At 31.1% G+C, this 19,955-nt stretch overlaps 1 protein-coding gene across 1 annotated transcript in view; it reads right to left on the bottom strand.

Moving 5' to 3' along the window:
* Nucleotides 1-19,548, bottom strand: part of LanB2 (laminin subunit gamma-1) — a 28,463-nt gene extending 8,915 nt beyond the window's left edge. The window contains exons 1-7 of the mRNA XM_011496957.1: nucleotides 19,166-19,548; nucleotides 16,415-16,685; nucleotides 9,727-10,028; nucleotides 8,385-8,590; nucleotides 7,720-7,823; nucleotides 1,918-2,106; nucleotides 496-721 (exon numbers count right to left, since the gene is read on the bottom strand). Coding sequence (XP_011495259.1) covers nucleotides 496-721; nucleotides 1,918-2,106; nucleotides 7,720-7,823; nucleotides 8,385-8,590; nucleotides 9,727-10,028; nucleotides 16,415-16,685; nucleotides 19,166-19,306 — 1,439 coding nt within the window. The 5' untranslated portion in view covers nucleotides 19,307-19,548. The remainder of the gene's footprint in view (nucleotides 1-495; nucleotides 722-1,917; nucleotides 2,107-7,719; nucleotides 7,824-8,384; nucleotides 8,591-9,726; nucleotides 10,029-16,414; nucleotides 16,686-19,165) is intronic.
* Nucleotides 19,549-19,955: the final 407 nt, after the last annotated feature.

Below are 19,955 nucleotides of genomic sequence, written 5' to 3'. Positions count from 1 at the left end.
TTCGATGCATGAAATGTCCTGCCCGTCTCTTCTTCTTCTTCTTCTTCTTCTTCTTCTTCTTCTTCTGAATTTCGTATGCTTTTTTATGCTCTTTATTCTTTTTTCTCATTATTGTTGTTGTTATGTACTGTTAATTAGCCAAGTTATTTATATATCGAATGCAAAATTTAATTGGCCATCGATCATCGTCGTATAAATTCATCGTATAAAAATGTAGAGAAATATCGTTGTTAAACTTGAAAAAAAAATATAGCAATTCTCTACGAATACTACGAATCGTGATTTTCTGTTCAATCCAGATGTTTAAAATTTATAAGAATTTATAAAATTAACCGTAACACTCCATGACGTACTCGAATTACTTTAGTGCATCAATTAATACAAACGAATAATTGATCGATACAAACATTGGAATTATTACAGAGTCGAAAGTAATAACTTTACTTCTTATGTCAAACTTATGATATGTAAATATATGTTAAAGTAGGTAATTACTCTCGGCAACGTTTCCCTTCGACGTTATCTTTGCAAGTGCAGATTCCGGTAACTGGATCACAGCTTGGTGAATTTGATAACGATCCGGCCACGTTACATTCACAGGACGTGCAGCCAAAGCCGCTAAAATCAAAAAAGTTGGAAGCGCACCTATCGCACTTATCGCCTGTCACTCCAGGTTTACATTGACATTTGCCCTCCGAATTGCATTGCAAACTACGCGAGCCTGCCAATAAAAACATACGAATATTATTAATTTTAAGTTTTAGGCAGCTAATAAGAATATACTCAATTGGGAAATAATTATATCGAGAGATTTGTGATAAGAATATTTTTAATTTACCAATACTTTTACGCGTAGTTAAATACATTTCATGTAAATTCTTTTAAACAATTCATGTCATGAAAATCATTCAAATTTGTTTCAAAAAGTTAATTTTACTACTATTTCCAAATTATTGATATTTATTGCTGTGCTATGAAAAATACAATTTTTCCATTATTTCTTAAGTATTTTATACGTATTTTTTTCTTTCATCATATCTCATTGCTTAATATATTTGGCTTTATTTTTATTAAAATTATTATATTAATATTCAATTCGAGGTAATATCTTAAAGAAATAAATAAGGAAAAATCCTTAGATAAAATATTTTCTTTGTTTTAATAACTTATCATAATTAATGGCAAATTATTATGATCTTAGAAAAATTGTAAAAGTAGATCCTCCATAGATATGAGTAAATGTGAAATTAACTAGATGATTACATATCAAATCCATTTCACTTTTAATGATTTGCAGTGAAAATTTATTTTATTTCTTGTTGACATTATTTCTTTTATTAAATCGCATATTTAAAATATACAACACAAAAAAATTACTCATAAAGTTATAATAATAAACTAATAATTTCTTTAATAAAAACATTATTCATCGAACATTTTTCGATGCTAATATTGTCATGTCAAGTGGTAGAACAATATAACTATAAATATATTTGTATATAAATAAAGAAACTCCAAAGTATTTTAAACGATAATTTTTTTGAATAATTATTTATATATATATATATAAAAAAAAAAAAAAAAAAAAAAAAAAAAAAAAGTATCCATGTTTTACAAAAATGAAGCTACACTTTTTCCTAGTTTAACGACATAATAAATATTCCTTTTGATATTCCACAAGAGTACAAGAAAAATTCAAACTGCGAGGAAACTAATTTAAATAATTTCATTTCTACCTGCCACTACAAGCAACAAGTATTTTCCACTTAAATTACTTATCCATACAAAATATAGGAATACTAATTTAACAAGCCAATATAACAATAAGAGAAAATAAGATCTCTAGTATCTTACTAGACCATCTACATTTTCATAATAATATATATGGGATTATTAATAATATACGGTTATAAATACCGATTTCATTGCAGTTGCAAGCAATACAGTAGCCATCATCCATCCGGGCGTAATAATTCTCGCGGCAACGCTCGCAATTTGCTCCATCCCGATTATCCCTACAATCCAAGCAGTGACCGCCATGTCCAGTTGCTTTATAGAGTTCTTTATCGAAATAACAGCGGTCCGTATAGCCGTTACAGTTGCACGCTGAAAGAAATATATCGACGCTTATTATTAATTGTCCGCTATGCATTTTTATCGCTTCATTAAACTTATGACAATAGATAGAAATGTCGGCTATAAGTGTAAAATGACCATTTGTGTAAAAGAGCTTTGCATCTGTATTACATGGAGCCATACAATTTAAAGTTCCAACAGTACGTAAAAATACATAGTAACTGGTTATAAATTAATTAAAAGTAGCGCTTTATATGCTGCGTACTAACTTTTAATGATTTAATGATCACCAATGCAATATCTAATCAGAAATAATTTATTTTGACTAGCAGTATAAGTGTTTGTTAATTTTAATTAGAGTTTATTGATCGTCAATCGGGTAGAGAAATATCTAAGGCATAAAAGTCAAATATGATATTTCAAGCGACAAGGTGAATAACATTATTGGCCATTTTATCAAAGGTAACGCGCATTTAAACATTTTAAAACTGACTGCATTAATAGAGGTCGCGAATGCAGTTATTAGCCTCGCTTATACATAAACAACCTTCCGAATTGTTTGTAATAGTCTACACAACAAATGAAAAACGCAACATTTCATTCTCTGCTTAATAATGATAATGCCTAACGTATAAGATGTGCCTGAAAAAACAGAATGTCTATTAAATGTATATTTGCTCGCACTATTCTTTCAAATAATAAAGAAAACAAACAACAATTAATCATCATATACCCATACAAGATTAATAATAAATTATTTCTTTCAACAACAACAAAAAAAAAACAAAAAAAAAAACACATAAATTTAAATACACTTGGACGATAAATAAAAGAATGCATGGAGTATAGAGGTAGTCTATGCCAGGACTTGTACGTCGATGGGAGGAGCAGGTTTTTATTCCGAAAGTCAGACGGCAACGCTACTAGGAAAGGATCGCCCAGTTGTTGACTGAGAGTAAGAAGAACGTGAGGAATATTATGGATGTATTAATTTTTTATGTTCCTCTAAATCATGTGGTCGACGCTTATGAGGTGTCCTTCCAACGAAATTAAGACTTTTTTCCATTTTTTGTTTTTACTTTACTATTATAACATTAATATGTCGGGAAGCCTATAAAGAAAATTATACGATAATAGATTAATGTATTAAAAAAAAAAAAAAAAAAAAAAAAAAAAAACATATATATATATGTATATGTATATGTATATATGTCCATTTCAGAAACTCATTTCGTTTCATTCACATCTATGCACCAACCAATGCATGAAGAAACATCATTCTCAATGAGCTTATTATTGTAATGTTGTTCAGAGTAATCAATCAATTAATAAAATATGATCATTAGTGGAAAATGAAATTATTGACATAATATCAGTAATATTCGAGGCAAAACTTTCATTAATACATTTTAATATTAATTTTCATATATTATATTAAATTAAAATTTAATATAACAGTATTACCTCTGCTATATAAATATATAAATAAAATTTATTCTTGCATAATGAGAATTGAAAATAATTATAAGAATATAAATAAAAGTATTGAAAATAAACTGATTTTTTTTTTGAAATTGTGAAACTTACAAATTGGTCTATATCTTGAGAAAAATGGGCCTCTCCGGTAAGAAAAACAGCATGAAATACTACTTGAAAGCAACATCAATAAGAGTAACTTCATTCTCAACTATATTCGGTATTAAATTTTCACATATTTTAATTATAAAATAAATCATCTTATAATAAAAATCAAATGCATTTATATTGAAATAATTTGAAGGAAAAAGTTGGATTTATGTATCTGTCCTAGAAACGTTGTTCAAGCGATTATTAGTTCCAATATAAACGAATAACCGAAATTTAAATGCTTTAAAACATATTTCTAATTAACATCTTTTATTAGTTAAAATTTTACTTGGTATAATTATTATTATTATTATACATTCTGGTTTATATAGAAAACTTGTAAAATTTTCTAACATTCTTCTACTTCGTTTTCGTACACTTTTACCAATCGTTCAATCATTCTTCATTATCGATTCTCACTTAAAGTAACATCTTACTCCAAAGCATTTTAATATTGTCTCGAGATTTTCATTTAAATACAATACAAAATACTCGTTAAAGAATTATCCATAAAAATAAAATGCAAACACTAACTTTAGCAGTTTCAAATTGTAACGTTTTAAGAAATCCTTACGATCCGTTATAAAATGATCTTTCATAAACGGATATGCAAGTATTTAAAAGCTGGATAATTATTTAATCTTATCGCGGTATAATTACATTCAAGCGATTTTTCAACATGAGAAATGACGATATTTTCGCAATGCGATTACTCTTAATTCGACGCATCTCTTCATTGCCGTAAATACTTTTTCCTTACAACTAGAACGATGATACTAACACAAGACTTTTAACTATTTAACCACTACCGTTTTCATACACAAAGCAAATTTACAAACATTAAGAAGGGATCCCACAAGTGGCATGTAGGTACTTAAAAATGCCCGACCTCCTTAAACCGATCCATAGCTTCCAACTGCGAAGACGCGATTATCCGCGCCGAAGCGTCGATGTCCCCACTTCGATAAACTACTTACGTCCAAAGCGTAAAAGGTAAAAGCTTGTGGTCGGCTATAATACAAGCCAGTGTGTCTCTATGTGATGCGGTTGCTGCGAGAGACTGCGGATTCAGGCCCTTAAAGGGCTTAGAGGAACAATAAGGTATAGGGAGAAAAAAAAGGCGAGAATGAAAGGACGCGTTTCTTTTTCGTTATCTTATTAGTTTTTTTTTTTTTGTTTTTTGTTTTGTCGTTGGAACAATTGTGTAAGCCGGGCACGTCTCTATCAGCGTTTATAACAATAATTTTTAATACTAATCCTACAATAATTGTAAATCAATATTATATTTGTTTTTTTTTTCTAAAATTCTAAAATCTTGAATTCACTGCATATTTAAGTATTTTTCCCTCGCGCTCTTTTAATATCATTAGTACATTAATTAACGCAATTGACAAAAACCAATAATTATAATTTATAATCATATTATTTTCCTCAAATTCGCGTCATAATGCACAAAAACACACATAATGAAATTTATCTTTAATATATTATTATGTACACATTTATGTTTATTCAAATTTATTACGTCATTAGGCATTTATTAGTTAGGTAAAAGTATCTTCAATTCTAATAGATCTTTTAGATAATAAATAAAAGAAATTTATGATAATTGTAACGCCTGAGCGTTTACTCATATTATAATTTTACTTAAATTATCAATCTGTAATATTGTGATGGATCATTTTGAGATGTGCTAAATTTAATTAAATTCCAATTATTATCTTATAAAATAATTAATTTTAAATATTTTTAACTAATGTGGTACGCATCTAGAAAAGTTGTCTATAAAATAAGCTAAACATTTTTCATGATTTTCCACAGTCTAATCATATATACGCGCGCTCGCGCGCGCGCGCGCGTGTGCTGCGTAAAATACAGCACCAAATTATATTTTATTTATAATATTGTAATTTAAAAATGTGATATTTCTTTAGCTACATTATAAATTTTATAAGAAAACATTTATATTATTTTATATTAGGATTTAAAATTCTAATCAGATACTTATTCTTGTAGATTACCTACATATTTTTTTTCATATTCCTTTACATATTAAAATTACTACATTTGTTATTTTTACAATATTTAATTTAATTAACCGCGGTTCGATAATAATATAAATTTGCAAAAACTATTAAGAATGTGAAACCAAAAATATAAGTAAATAAAACTTGATAAATAAACATTGTTCGAACATATTATAATATTGCACACACACACACACACACACTCTCTCTCTCTCTCTCTCTCTCTCTCTATATATATATATATATATATATATATATAACTAATCTCTTAATTAATTTACAATTATTGAAAGTTTGCTTGCAATGGCATGAAAAAAGTAAAAACGACGTTTAAAATTAATATTTGAGCCACAGCAATCTAATTCTCGCGCTACTACAATTTCAAGAAAAAGAATCCAGAGCAAAAATAAAGGGATGAACATCCAGAACACGTACGTGAGATTCTTCAAGGTCTATCAGTTAATGCGGAATTACAACGAGTGAATGCCGCTAAAGGAAGCGGGATTGCTTTTTGTACTTTGTTAGTGAGCACGAGTCGGTCGTTCTTTAGGCTTCGATGACCGTTCCAACGATAAGAGAGAGATTCCGTGCATTTTTTTTTCAGCAAACCGAGATCCCTAATGATGTCTCGAAAAGGGTTTGTTTTAAAAAATTATAAGAAATTTCAAAGAAAATTCGAATATGATATTTTGATCTATCGGCGTTATGAACTTATATAATAAACCAAGTCTATATCCTTATTAGCCTTAAATAAACAAATGATTTACAACGTACATTATTAAAATTAATTATATTATAATAATAACAATAATAAATATCACAGTAAATATACCGATTACCTGTAATTGTGAACAATAAACTTTAAAATACATATATTATTAGAAATTATAATTTAAATACGTTTTAAAAACATAAAATATTTCAGGCATTATTATTATTTTAATAAATTGCATGAAAAATTTAATGTAAAAGACTATTTTCAATACGATGGTAGATATTTTATAAATTACATATATGGATATATATATATATATATATATAAATAAATAAATAAATATATATATATATATATATAACAAAGGCTCGTTTAATTTTAGGAAATACTTAGCGTCACTGTCATTCACAGAGAAAAAAAGAAGAAGAATAAGAGTAAGGGACAATGGTCTTCGCTTAGTGTAGCTTTTCACAAAATGGGCTTGTCACGTGCGCTTTTAAGCTGGAAACAATTGTACATTTTCAGGAGGGAATGAAGCGGAATGAAATAGAGAAGTCCTCGGATGTCCTCGGAAGGACTTACGTATCCTTCACAAATAATAATTGCAATTGCAATATATGTACAAATTATTTATCGAATGCATCAAACTGTTGCAATTTTTATCATTATTCAGTATAAATCACATTCAAATTATATTCTACTCAATTAAATAGGGTTTAAAGGAAATTTCTTAAAATGCAACAATTGTATTATTAAATTGAATTAAAAATCTTTATATATCGATATTGTAATATAATTAATTATAAAGATTAATAATTTTTGTATTCTTATGTTCTAAAAATGTACTAAAAGCGATATATTCTCTTAAACATAGGCATCTTAAAATTAAAAAAAGTGATAAATAATTAAGTGAGCAAGTGAAATGATTTTGTGCCAATTATTGAAACTATATGGCATATAAGCACGCTCTTTTATGAAAAGCTTTCATATAATATTTTTCTTTTTAATAATTGCATTAAAGAAATATCAGGAGAATAGTTTGGAATATTAGTATTGGACAAAATTATAAAGATCAAATAAGATATTTTACATTAATATATGTGTAGGCGCGCGTGTTTCCGCGACAGAGAGAGAGAGAGAGAGAGAGAGAGAGAGAGAGAGAGAGAGTGAGAGAGTGTGAGAGAGTGAGAGAGAGAGAGAGAGTGTGTGTGTGAGAGAGTGAGAGAGAGAGAGAGAGAGAGAGAGATGTGTTATATGTCTACATGTGAAACTTACGCTTGCATTCGTGCGCATCAGTAGTTGTGGCGCGTCCCCAAGGAGCGTCGTTGTAAAATGGCAAACATTCATTGCAGTCGGGACCAGTCGTAAAATGTTCACACCTTTAAAATAATAACGATTAAGAAAAACATTTATCGTTAAGCTTGAAGTAAAAATACAATGTTTAAAGGCCTTGCTAGTTTGCAATTCTATGAAAGTTTAATTTGAAATGCATTCGTCGAAAATCGTTGAAATCAGTATAATTCATTAGCCAAATCACGCATTAGGTAAGTGAGTATGTTAGAAAAGAAAAATTGAATAATAATAATAATACTCCCCTAATTATTTCGTTACGGCTGAAACATTTTCATTTCACATTATAATTGCTAAAAATACTTGGAAAAGTAACTGAAAATAATACCAATCGGAATGGTCACCGCATCATTATGCATTGTAATAACAAAGAGCACGACAAAATGACGCTGAGAAAGATGAAGATTACCGACTATCCCAGCTCGCACATTTAAATAAAACGAAGCCTCAAGCGAGCGGAATATTTAACAACATCCGCATCTCGTGGCCCTCTCGTACGTAAAAATACAAGAAATCGGCCCAATTTACATCTCATCGCTCCTCAATATTACCAATATGCTCGCCCGATTTTTGATTTTTTATTCACTTACCGGCAAACTCTGCGGGTACGGCCGTCGACGCTGGTACTGTTGACGCATTCGCCCGCGTGTCCATTGCAGGCACATCTAGCGCCGACCGCAACATCGGCGATCGCATAGTAATAGGACTGCAGTACCTGGTCGTCGCCGAACACCTCGTCCCCGAACGTATTCAATCTGTCAAGAGTTATTCGCAGATCCGTGGCTTGCACCCATTCCTGAGGACAATCATCGAATGGACCGTGGGGTTAATGTTTGCCAATTAGCGTTGCGCTTGGATCGTCCGTACGTTGTTTTTCCACTACTCGGGTATTCTGAATACGAGGGTTCGGCTGGGGCTGGACGCAGGAGGAGAAGGAGGAGGAAGCATTATTGCTATCGCGACTTATCGTAATGGAAATTGAACAGTCGAGGGTCTGTGGAAAGACCGCGACATCATCTCCGACTTTAATGGCGCTCATAAATAAAAGTGTCCGCTTTGGCGCGTTAGTTTTAGAAATTCGCGACATAGCGTCGTAAATTTAAATAGCTTCGGGGCAATCGAGTCCTGAAATTTTGCAACATCTTCTTTCGGTGTATATATATATATATATATATATATATATATATTCATCGGGAGACAAAGAATTTAACCATAAATGGAAATACAAAAGATAACTGGCCAGTAATAAAAAGTAGGGCATAACCAATCGTTGCGAATGGATTCGCCGTAACATAAGAGCGAGCGGTGTATTTGTAAGGGGAACGCGATTCGAAATCTGTAATAACCGAAAATAATGTAGAATGCCGACAATTTGGCAATAATACTCGAATGCTTGGTTATCGATCTAATTGGTAATGGCTGTACAAGAATAAACATTACATGTTAGAATCGCTTAATAATAAGTGAAGTAATCATTCGATAATATTAATAATGAAAATATATATGTAAATGTATTTGTAATATATCACATTCAATCATTAATATTAGAGGCTTTTAAAATGTTTATATATACAATGATATAATCTTGAATTAAATATTAAAACTTTTTTATTAAAAATTTAATATAAATAATTTCGATTGTTAATTGTAAATTTTACAATCATAATTTCCTTTCATTCATCATCGTTAATGCAAAAAATTACTTCACAATATTAATTGAAAGCAATCTTTCCAACTTGACAATTTTTGGTGCACACGATATCGTATTATCTAAATAAAATTCTCTTGTCGATTATTGAATAAGCTTATGTAGGTGGGCACGTGACGATAAATAAAGTGAACGAATTTCCCGCGAAAACGTTGCTTTCGCACTCAACGATGCCATTATTCTCGCAGTAACGCACACCACTGAGATGAGCCGGGAAAACCAACCTGGAGCTCCGTGTTCGTTTCAAAGTAGTAGGCGGATGGTCTGCCCTCGAGCGTTGAGAAGGCGACCGTACCTTTGGACAAGGGCACGATGTCCGAGTATTCACTGTTACAGAGCACCCGGGTGTCGTCGCCTCGCACAGTCTCCTTGGATTCGGGTAAGCCGTATGTGTCACGACACGTGGCCGAATAGAATTGATAGGGTTCCCATTGAGACTTCTCGTTCTTCCGCTTGTAGATGCCCCAACTCTCGGGCCGGGGTGACTCGAAAAGAACTCGTACGTAGGTTATGTCGAAAGTTTTACCTACAATGAATGCAAAAAAACATGCTATCACATCGCATCAATGTTTATCTTTACGGCATTTTTATTGAATTTTTTACAGTTCTGTAATATTCGCTTAATAGCGTATTTCAATTGAATAAACGAGAAATCTGTGTAAGCGTTACTGTATTTTATTATCAATCGTTAAGCCACAAATATCGTTAAGCGACAAATAACATAGACACTTTTCAAAACTTATAAATTTCACATTATACCTATATGCATTATAAATATTTGTTGTATGTAATATAGATTATAAATTCAGATTTAAATAGTAGTTTGATCGAAGACAAATTTAAATCTACGGTTTCATTTAGATGTCATTGTTTGATAGCTGCAATTTCCATGCGCATACGCTCATGACATAAACTTTGTAATAAATTATCTTGCAGCACTTAATACGGCATATTATCATTGTAAATCTAACGATGAATTATATTAACGGGCTGATTGTGTTTCAATAAATGAAAAAGAAAGTACTTTAGTAGCTGTCGAACTTTAATTATAAATTCGAACATTATAATCCAATTCGAACCAACAGACATTAGAATACAATTTAAAGCTGCGAGGCTGCGAGTTAAGGCGAATCAATTGTACATGTCATGTTTAAATTAAATAAGTCGTCGTATGTACATTAATTAAGACGAATTGTCATAAGTACTTGAGAAATATATAGCACATTGACGATTCACAAAGCCAATAACTAATGCCGGGCAAAGGGTTTAAGGGCAAATGATTACTTTAACGAGATAAGCTTTAACAAGATCCGTTTAAAATAAATAAATCGATTATTATACTTGTTACACTAGCATCGACAATACATTATTGTATAAGAATTTTTCAACGATATCATTAATCACAATTGCAATATTAATTATCATCAACTCCATTCATCCGCGTGTATTGCTAATATTACTTGAAGCTAGATGCAATAAAAGATGCTATTGCGATATGATAAAATTAAAAAAATAAATAAGAAAAATTTACCTCAGAATCAGGAAGAATGAAGCATAAGTAGAATTTAGAATTAAAATTTTTTTTTAATTGTCCCAGGGAGTAAGTAAAGGTGAGCATTATGTAGGCCTGTATAGCTTGGGGCCGTGAACGCGACTCCCCTCCCCTATCGCCCAGCCACCATTAAATTCATATTGCCAAGTTACGCAAACATTCTATATCCGAAATTGCTGCTTCCAAATGTCTAAATCGGCGACAGCCCTCCTGGCTACGCCAATGGATTCAGCGTAAAAGCCGAACTCAGAGGCGTCAACCTTTCATGAATGGGCCATGTGGCACGCAGCCGGCACAGGCTTCGCGTTTCCGAATTGCGTCTTTAAAAGTCGCGTCTCTCCGAAGGAAAAACACTCCACAGCTTCCTTGACGCGATGTGCGCGAGACTCCAGTCGGCCGACCATATTGTCAGGCGCGATGTCGATCACATTATTTTGCATATTTAGCCGAATGGTCTGCCATGATTTTTGCAATCACATTTTCCAACACGTGCAATGAATTTTTTAATTCCTATTGTACTCATTGTATGTATATATCATATCATATCATATCATATCATATCATATATATATATATATATATATATATATATATATATATAAACACACGCGAATGCTATTAATATACATCTTATGAGGCATCGTGTACTTTCATTCTTATGTGTTTTTTTTATTCTTTAAGGTTTTTTATTTTATTACCGTGTCCGAGTATGTCTTTTCGATTATGCATCTTGTTAGAAGGGGAATGCATCAATCAGTGAAACCAATTTATTTTTATGATTGTAAATATTAATAAGTTAAAAATCTCTTTATTAGCAATCGAGTTCTTCTTCTTGTATGTATAATGAATTTTGGACTGCAATTTTTCGGTATTTATTTCACTAACTCTACCGTCTGTCGTATTAATAAAAATAGATCATTAATAAATCATTAATAAATGTAATCATATTACATAATTTACGTATCTTAATTTCGTACGCGTGGAAAAAAAACGTGAAATATGCGTATTTTCGAAAGCCGATTTCGATCCAAAAATAAAAAAAAAATACAATTCTACAATTTAAATTAATGTAAAATATAAAAAATTAAAGAAATAATTACTTTTAGAAATGCTAATTTCATTACAATTTAATTTATCGATTACATTTCGTTATTACTATCCATTAGAGACTATTAAATAAACTCAAATCAAATTATATTATATACATAAAAATTGTGATTTTTACAAATTTTCTTCGAAATATTTCCATTCGTCAATTGATTATGATAAGATAAATATTATGAAACAAAAGTTTCAAACTTTTTAAATTTAGTAAATATAATTATACTATATAATTATGTCGTACAAATTATTTTAAACGATAGTTTATGTTCCGAGCTATAATTAATAATATATCCTGAAATTACGTATTTGCTTATAATTATTTTTTAAAAATTTCAAATCGAATAACTTCCTTAATAGTGTTTAAGAGTACTGTAATAATAATAATATATCAATTATACTTTAATTTTGATATAATTTCATATAATACAATTATATTTTACTTTAGAATTGAAAATACTATACAACAAAATCAAATTTACTTGGCAAAGTAAAAATTTTCCTAGTTATAATTTAAATATGATCTTATAAATAAGGATCATTGGAAATAACAGATAAAATTAATTACACATGATAATAATTGTGAATTTAAACTAAATTTTAATTGCTTATAACGAGATATTTTTCCTCAATTTCATATAAGTACTTTAAAAATACATAATTTTTTTTTTTTTTAAACGTATAAAATACTTGTATTAAGTCAAATTTCAGAACTGAAAATATGATATGCTTCTAGTTATCTTATTTTCTAAATATGTTTTTGACGATGAGTATATTTCTAAATATAACATCTTCGAAAGAAAAAGAAAAGAAAAAAAATATATTTAAGTATTTAATATTATTTTATATATTTTTATTTTATTCTGTTACCTAGTAAATTCTATTTTTACTAAGTTAAAATTCAAATATAATGTGAAGAGTTTTGCTACTAAAATAGACGAATAGTAAATGAATGTTTACTGCTGGAACAAATTTTATTTCTTCTGAGACTTGACGCGTATTACAGAACCATAAAGAAATCAAATTAAGATACTATACTTTAAATAAATACAGAGAATATAAATTAGTAATAAAAAAAAAAAAAAAAAAACATAAAAATTAAAACTTATTTATAAATTATTAATTAATAGTTGCCTTTATAAAAAAAGAAATAGTTGAAAATTTCTTGTTAATTTTACTTTACTAAATAATTTTACTAAGCTTACACGATAGTTTATTAACATATTAAATATATTAAATATATTAAATGTATATATATATATATATGAAATATATATACTCCTAATTATTCAATGTAAATAATAAATTTACCAATAAATAATATGACTTGATCACTTTTATTTATAGTTTAGTAAAAAATGTAATAAATATCATTACATATTCTATATGCAAAGTACGGCACAAAACTTGATATAAATAAAATAATTAGAGGTTAAATTGTTAAAACCAGCAGCTTCTATGATATTTTAAAAGCCTTAAGCGAACGACATTATTATAACGACATTATGTCCTTATAATATCTAGCGGGACAGAAAATTAGCAAACCTATGTTAGGTCTTACATCTACCTATACCTATTCAAGTTCCAAGTGCATAAATTGTAGCTAATTAAATATATTAATTATGATATGTGAAATGCTAATGTAAGAATTATTTAATCCCTATTGAAATTGACGAATTTTCTATATAATATCCAATTCGGTTAAATGAATTTATCAAAATAGCAATTTAAGCTTATAATATTATGTAGTAGATTTACTTTTTTTTTTTTATTTACATATATTATAGAATCAGTGGTACATGTATTGTAGAATTTTTTCATTAATACACGCAATATTGCTGTGTCTGCGGGAAAAATATACATCGCTAAAATTACGTATACTCAGCTCTCTAGATATTTTTAAAGTGGAATTTTACTGAAACCATAACTTTACATTGGATTAAATTAACCGAAAACAATATAATTCTTACATTCGTTGTTAAAAATAAAAAATTAACTTCTATTAGATTCAATAATTCATTAACGAAAATTATTAATTGCAGAAATGAGAAAAGCGCGTACATGATTTGTTAAATTTTATGATCACTCGATCAGCGATTCAATAATCAACAATTAAACGAAATAAAACCAAATAAAACTAGAGTTATATAAAAGATACTTTTTTGTTAAATTAAGATTTAAAAACTAAATTGTGATAAATTATTTTTTATTTACTATCATTTAATATACTGTATAATTGGATTATTGATTTGAATGATATTTTAAAATGAGTAATATTATCAATTATTTTAACTTTTTCAGCTGAAGGATAATAAATAAAGAAACTATTGGCTCATAATTTTGAGTAAGTTTTTTTTTTTTTTTTTTTTTTTTAATAAAATTTAAAATAAATATTTTTATAAAATAAATGTTTTAATATCAATTACATAATTTATAAGAAATCTTATTCAATACTCAATGTATTATCATGATTAGCTAATGGTATGTATGAAATAAAAATAGTACACATTTATTGTATGTATCGCCGTACATCCTAAGTCAATTTATATTAAGTTAAATATAATTAATTCTGATTGCCAAGTATTTGGATAAACCTTATAAACCTTTTCATTCATTTTATCCCTCCCACACAAATACACTGTATATAATACAATTTACTGCATTGAACTCTCCGTGACTATTAAGCGTCAACATTAGAGTTTTGTGCTTACAACCTTAAATAGAAATTGATATTGCATCGATTGTGAGACGAGTGTGCAAGAAATTTAGCGAACGCGATACTTTCAATAGGTAAAAATAAGGAAAAATTCCTGATATTATCACCCGTCATCCTTAATCACCAACGAACAAAGTTTATTAACAATTCATCTTCATATGAGATGAATTTGGCCAACGAATGGCCTTATCGCCTCTATCCTCGTTCAATCGATTATCATGAATGACGACTACATTCTCGTAATCATCCTGACAAGATAATTCATAATTTAATATTTCACGAAATTTGTCTGTAACTTTCACTACGTGGTCCTTATTCTGGATGGAGATTTAAAACAATTTTTCTATTTGCGAGCCTCGAATTTTTAAAACAATTACATTTAATTTTAAAATATATCCGTCAATTCAATTTCATTACATTTTAAAACGAATATAACAGTTTTAGTGCTATCTTCGTACGAGATAATGCTCAAGCCATAAAGCTCTATTGAATTTGTTGAATTTTTTATTTCATGGAAAATAATATCAAACAGCTTGATAAGAAAGGGAGGACGGAAGAATAATATTATAATTTCCTGTCATAAATTTGTTGGATTCCGAATTATTTTATCTCTCATCGGTTCGATTAATACTTTTTTTATTTACAAGAAACAAATTTCAATGGAGACATACGAGAGTGCATAAATAAACGAGATATTATTAATATGATAAAGTTATATTTAGAAAACTGAAGATGAAGAATGTAATGCGAATGTGAAATGGAAATCGAGAAAAATACTATAAATCACTTAATATTAACATTTATGAATTCAGGATGTGCAAGTTTTTTTTTTTTTTTTTTTTTTTTTTTTTTTTTTTTTGCTTCTCATTTATTAACAAATCACATAAGTGTACGTGGTATTTTACATAACTAAATTAACTATAAGTAATATAAAAAAAATTCGTAATTTTTGAGATAAATTTTATCATAATTCGATCGTTATATTATTCCATATATTTTCATAAAAGTAATCAATCATCGCTTTAAGGAAGGAGCTTTTCTCAGTAAACAAAATTTATTTGCCGAAAAATAACAGTCGTAGCTTAAGAGATAAAGTACCTAAGTAATGATCTACAATCATTATAATAGGCACTCGTTCAAATGGTTCGAGTCTCGGATATTATGCAATTCCCGTTTATCATTTATAATTTGTAATCGAATCATCAGCTACGACAACTAATAACATTTTTCAAATGTCTAAATAAGAGAAGTCTACGCTGATATTATTTGGTTTTCTTACAAAGTACCATATTTTATTATTATTATTTTTTCTTCTTCTTCTTTATTCATTTTTAATAAAATCGTAATAACTGTAATAAATGTTGCATGAAATGGAATTGATCTTCTAGATAGGAATAACCCAGTATAACTTAACCCAACACTCAAATACTGAATGACTCGCGCTTCCCTCAATAGCCAAACTCTCTGCGAAATTGTCATCGGCCATTATATAAATATCTAAATAGCTTTTTTCCGTTGACAAAACATCCGTTGAAAAACTTACCAAGGTTCAGGGTAAGGTTGACTTGGTTAGGATACTGTATACTTTCGAACATAGTCTCCGATTGCCACCAGGTGGCATTTTCGTTGTTATCGTGATCCGTAAGGAAGGAGGCTGTATGGTCACCCTCGTAACAGACGTCGCAGGACTTCCTGTGGATACTCGACTTCCCGGTCTGCTTACAGAAGGGCGTGCCACGGCCATCTTGGCCGCAGGTATTCGTTGCCTCGATGACGACGTTGAAGGCGGCGTTCTCGAACGGCGGTATACACCGCTGTAACAGTCCGACGTCTATTTTTCACTATTATAATTTTAAAAAAAACCGAATTGAAATCGCATTATTGTAATGACGCCCCTGCGCTGTGAAAGGACTTTTTTTTTATTGTAGAGATTCGTGAATAAGGGATATTTATTGAAAATTCATAAGTTATCGACTAGCCTAAAAAATTCTGGTCTCTCGCCCGGTTCGCCGAATATTTTATCATAAGACTGAAAAGCAGATTCCGATAAGCTATTTACAGTTATGTTTTTACAATGACACTCGATTGTTTTTATTGGGCATAATTTTAATTTTATCATGGTAAATTTGACTTTTTTTAATATATTAAAGCTATATTATAGCTTCGAGCTAACTTAACAAAAGCAAATCCCATAGTTGATATGCACATAAGGATCTTAATAATAAATAATGATTTAAATTGAATTCAGATATTCAGATTAATTGGTATGAACGTTCGATTTTAATATTAACATTAATTGTTAATAATAAAGTATTTTTATTATTAATGGCATATTCATACAATGCGCTTTATTATTCAATCTAAATGAAATATTAACGTATACTTGAGCAATAAATTCAAGTTAATCACGTTACAATTACATTCGCCATTGCTTGTAATTGAATTTCTCAAATTCATTTAGTTATTTATTAAAAAATATGTTTTTCTCAGTTTGGTTAGGTAAGAGTAGTAGCGAAACGTCGCGAGCACATAAAAACCAACGTTTTCCCAAATAAACACATTTCTATTAAAAAAATAATCGAAATCATCTCATCGCCTCTTGCGTGACTATTTTTTTTTTTTTTTTTTTTTTTTTTTTTTTTTTTTTTTTTTTTTTTGAACGGCACACGATATTACCAATATATACGAAGATACACATTTAAGAAATCGCCCTTATCAATTCGTATTTATCAACGAAAGTTCAAACGGCACCGAACCCGATTCGATAACCCAAAACGAGGCACAGAAAACTCACGGACAGCCCCATAATGTATAAAAATTAAATAAAGCTAAGAAAGCGGAGATTTATTAAATTAAAATTAAACATATAGTTGCTCTTTTTCCTGCTTGTCCTCTAACCTCGTGTTTTCCCAAAGAATTTTACATCCAGCAGAAATAAAATTCGCTGAGTGCATTAAACGGTCCACATAGCAGAGCTTACATTACGATCTTATTACACGCTTTCCCACACCCTCGCGCGCGCCCGCGCACTCACTCCCATACACCGAGAACACGAATCTTTATACTCGTATGGTTTATTTGTCCAATATCAGCAGACATTGTAATAACCGATGAGAACAAGAAAAAGGAAGAAAAAAAAGAAGAAGAAAGGGAGGAAAAAATGATAAAATCATAGAATGGCATTTCTTGTACAGAAATAGCACCGAATTAGTTATTTCTCATCTGTCAATGTTTCAAAAAATTTAAAAAAAAAAAAAAAAAAAAAAAAAAAAAACAGCAACAAACTTTACGAAAAATTTCAAATTGTTTAAGACTACTTTATTTAAATGAATAAAAACACGATAATATTATATCGAATATTTCATTCAATTGCCGTATAATTTTTTTTACAAATACTATCAGAATAAAGAATTTTAGAGTTTCAAAGAAACCTGGTGAATTTCATTAATATCGAGCAGCGCTCACTTTAAAAACATCTTCATTTTATTTGTCAATATCTTCAAAAATTCTCATAAATAAATTTGAGAAACGATGTTGCGTAAAAAGAAGAAACATAGTCGAAGCGTTCGTTCCTTAGCTAATATCACAATCGTATACTCGTGTCTCATTTATTTTGCCGCACATTCACATTCGTAATAATGGCCAGATAAAGTGAGAATATGCATTTGTTTTGATTCAAATTCATAAAATAAAATTATAACAGAGTACGGTTAATTTCACGACGTACGCGCACGGCGTCCCATTAGCTTCATAAATAAGTAAACGCGACAAATTCTCCTTGACAGGCAGACGCGCTATTAAAAATCATGGGAAATCAATTTCTTACAGCTTGAAATCAATTGCCGATCTGATTTTAGTTTAACCAAATGGAAAGTGATTATTATAAAAAAAAAAAAAAAAAAGAAACTGGGAGCATAAAGTAGTATGTTTCATTAAGTTTCGTAAAGATTTACGAAAAGTAATGGCTGTAAATAAACAATCTCTAAACGTCATTCACGATGCACTTAAGTTTGATGATTGGACCATTGGTTAACTCATAAACTCCTCCCATCTTCTCATCTCGGGCTTCGGTTTTTCACGTTTTTCCCATTGTCTCGGCTCATTTCCCTAGCGACGAGGCCGGCGTTCGAGCGATATCCTGGCAAATCTCTCAAAGTTAAGAATTACAAGCGCAGGCAGAGTGCGCGTCTACGGCCGCCGGGAAGGACGCAGGGGAATTGCAACCGTCGGGACTGTGGCTAGTGGTGGGCCCGGGTGCGCGTGTCCGAGGAAGCCGTAAGGCTCGTATCCTCACCTGCGGCTTCGCACTGTTATCGTAGCACTTGTCCTCGTCCCTCAGCTTGGATATCCGGTTGAGCTCGATCGAGGGGTCGGGCTCGGCGCTCGTACAGCTGGCGATCGCCGCGACGACGATCAGCATCCCCGGCCACTTCATCCTCGGCTCCTCGTCACGGGGGGAAGGCGTGTGGGAGGTCGAAGCGCGCGTCCTCTCAGCGGCCAGGCGGCGGCTAAAGCCCCGCGCGCGCGTCCAAGGCTTATGCTTACACTCGTGTCCGCACGAATCTCGGCGAGGCACTGCCAGTGCTCCGAGCGCCCGACGCTCCGAGCTCTCGACCCAACCGACACACGCACGCACGCACGCACGCACACTGCGGCGCACAGACTGACTGACTAAGAGACAGACAGAGAGAGAGACAGAGAGAGAGAGAGAGAGAGAGAGAGAGAGAGAGGGACACTTTCGAGTTTTACCGCCGAGGCCGCCGCATTCCGCGAGCGCCGGCTTCGTTATAATCTTAAGCTGCGTGCGTGGTCCAGGTGCGTCGGCGGGATGGGGTCGTTCAGATTTTCGCGAGTGCGCGCTCTGGTCACGGTTTATTGCTGAACGCCGATTGCTAGCTTTTTAAGGTGAGCTCTTCCCTCCTGTTCGCTGTTTGCGCCCGCGTAGCCGAGCTGCGGCTTCGGATGCTGCGGTCGCCTAGGATCCCCCCCCCCTTCACTCCCTCACTCGCTCCCTCACTCTCTCTTCACGAACACATGCACACACGCGCGCGCGCCTCTCTCTCTCTCTCTCTCTCTCTCTATAT

This window comes from Ceratosolen solmsi, unplaced genomic scaffold (genome assembly GCF_000503995.2).
Source record: "Ceratosolen solmsi marchali unplaced genomic scaffold, CerSol_1.0 scaffold13, whole genome shotgun sequence".
Classification (NCBI taxonomy): domain Eukaryota; kingdom Metazoa; phylum Arthropoda; class Insecta; order Hymenoptera; family Agaonidae; genus Ceratosolen; species Ceratosolen solmsi.
Note: the sequence above shows the minus strand (reverse complement) of the source record. Positions and strands in the feature narration are given on the sequence as shown.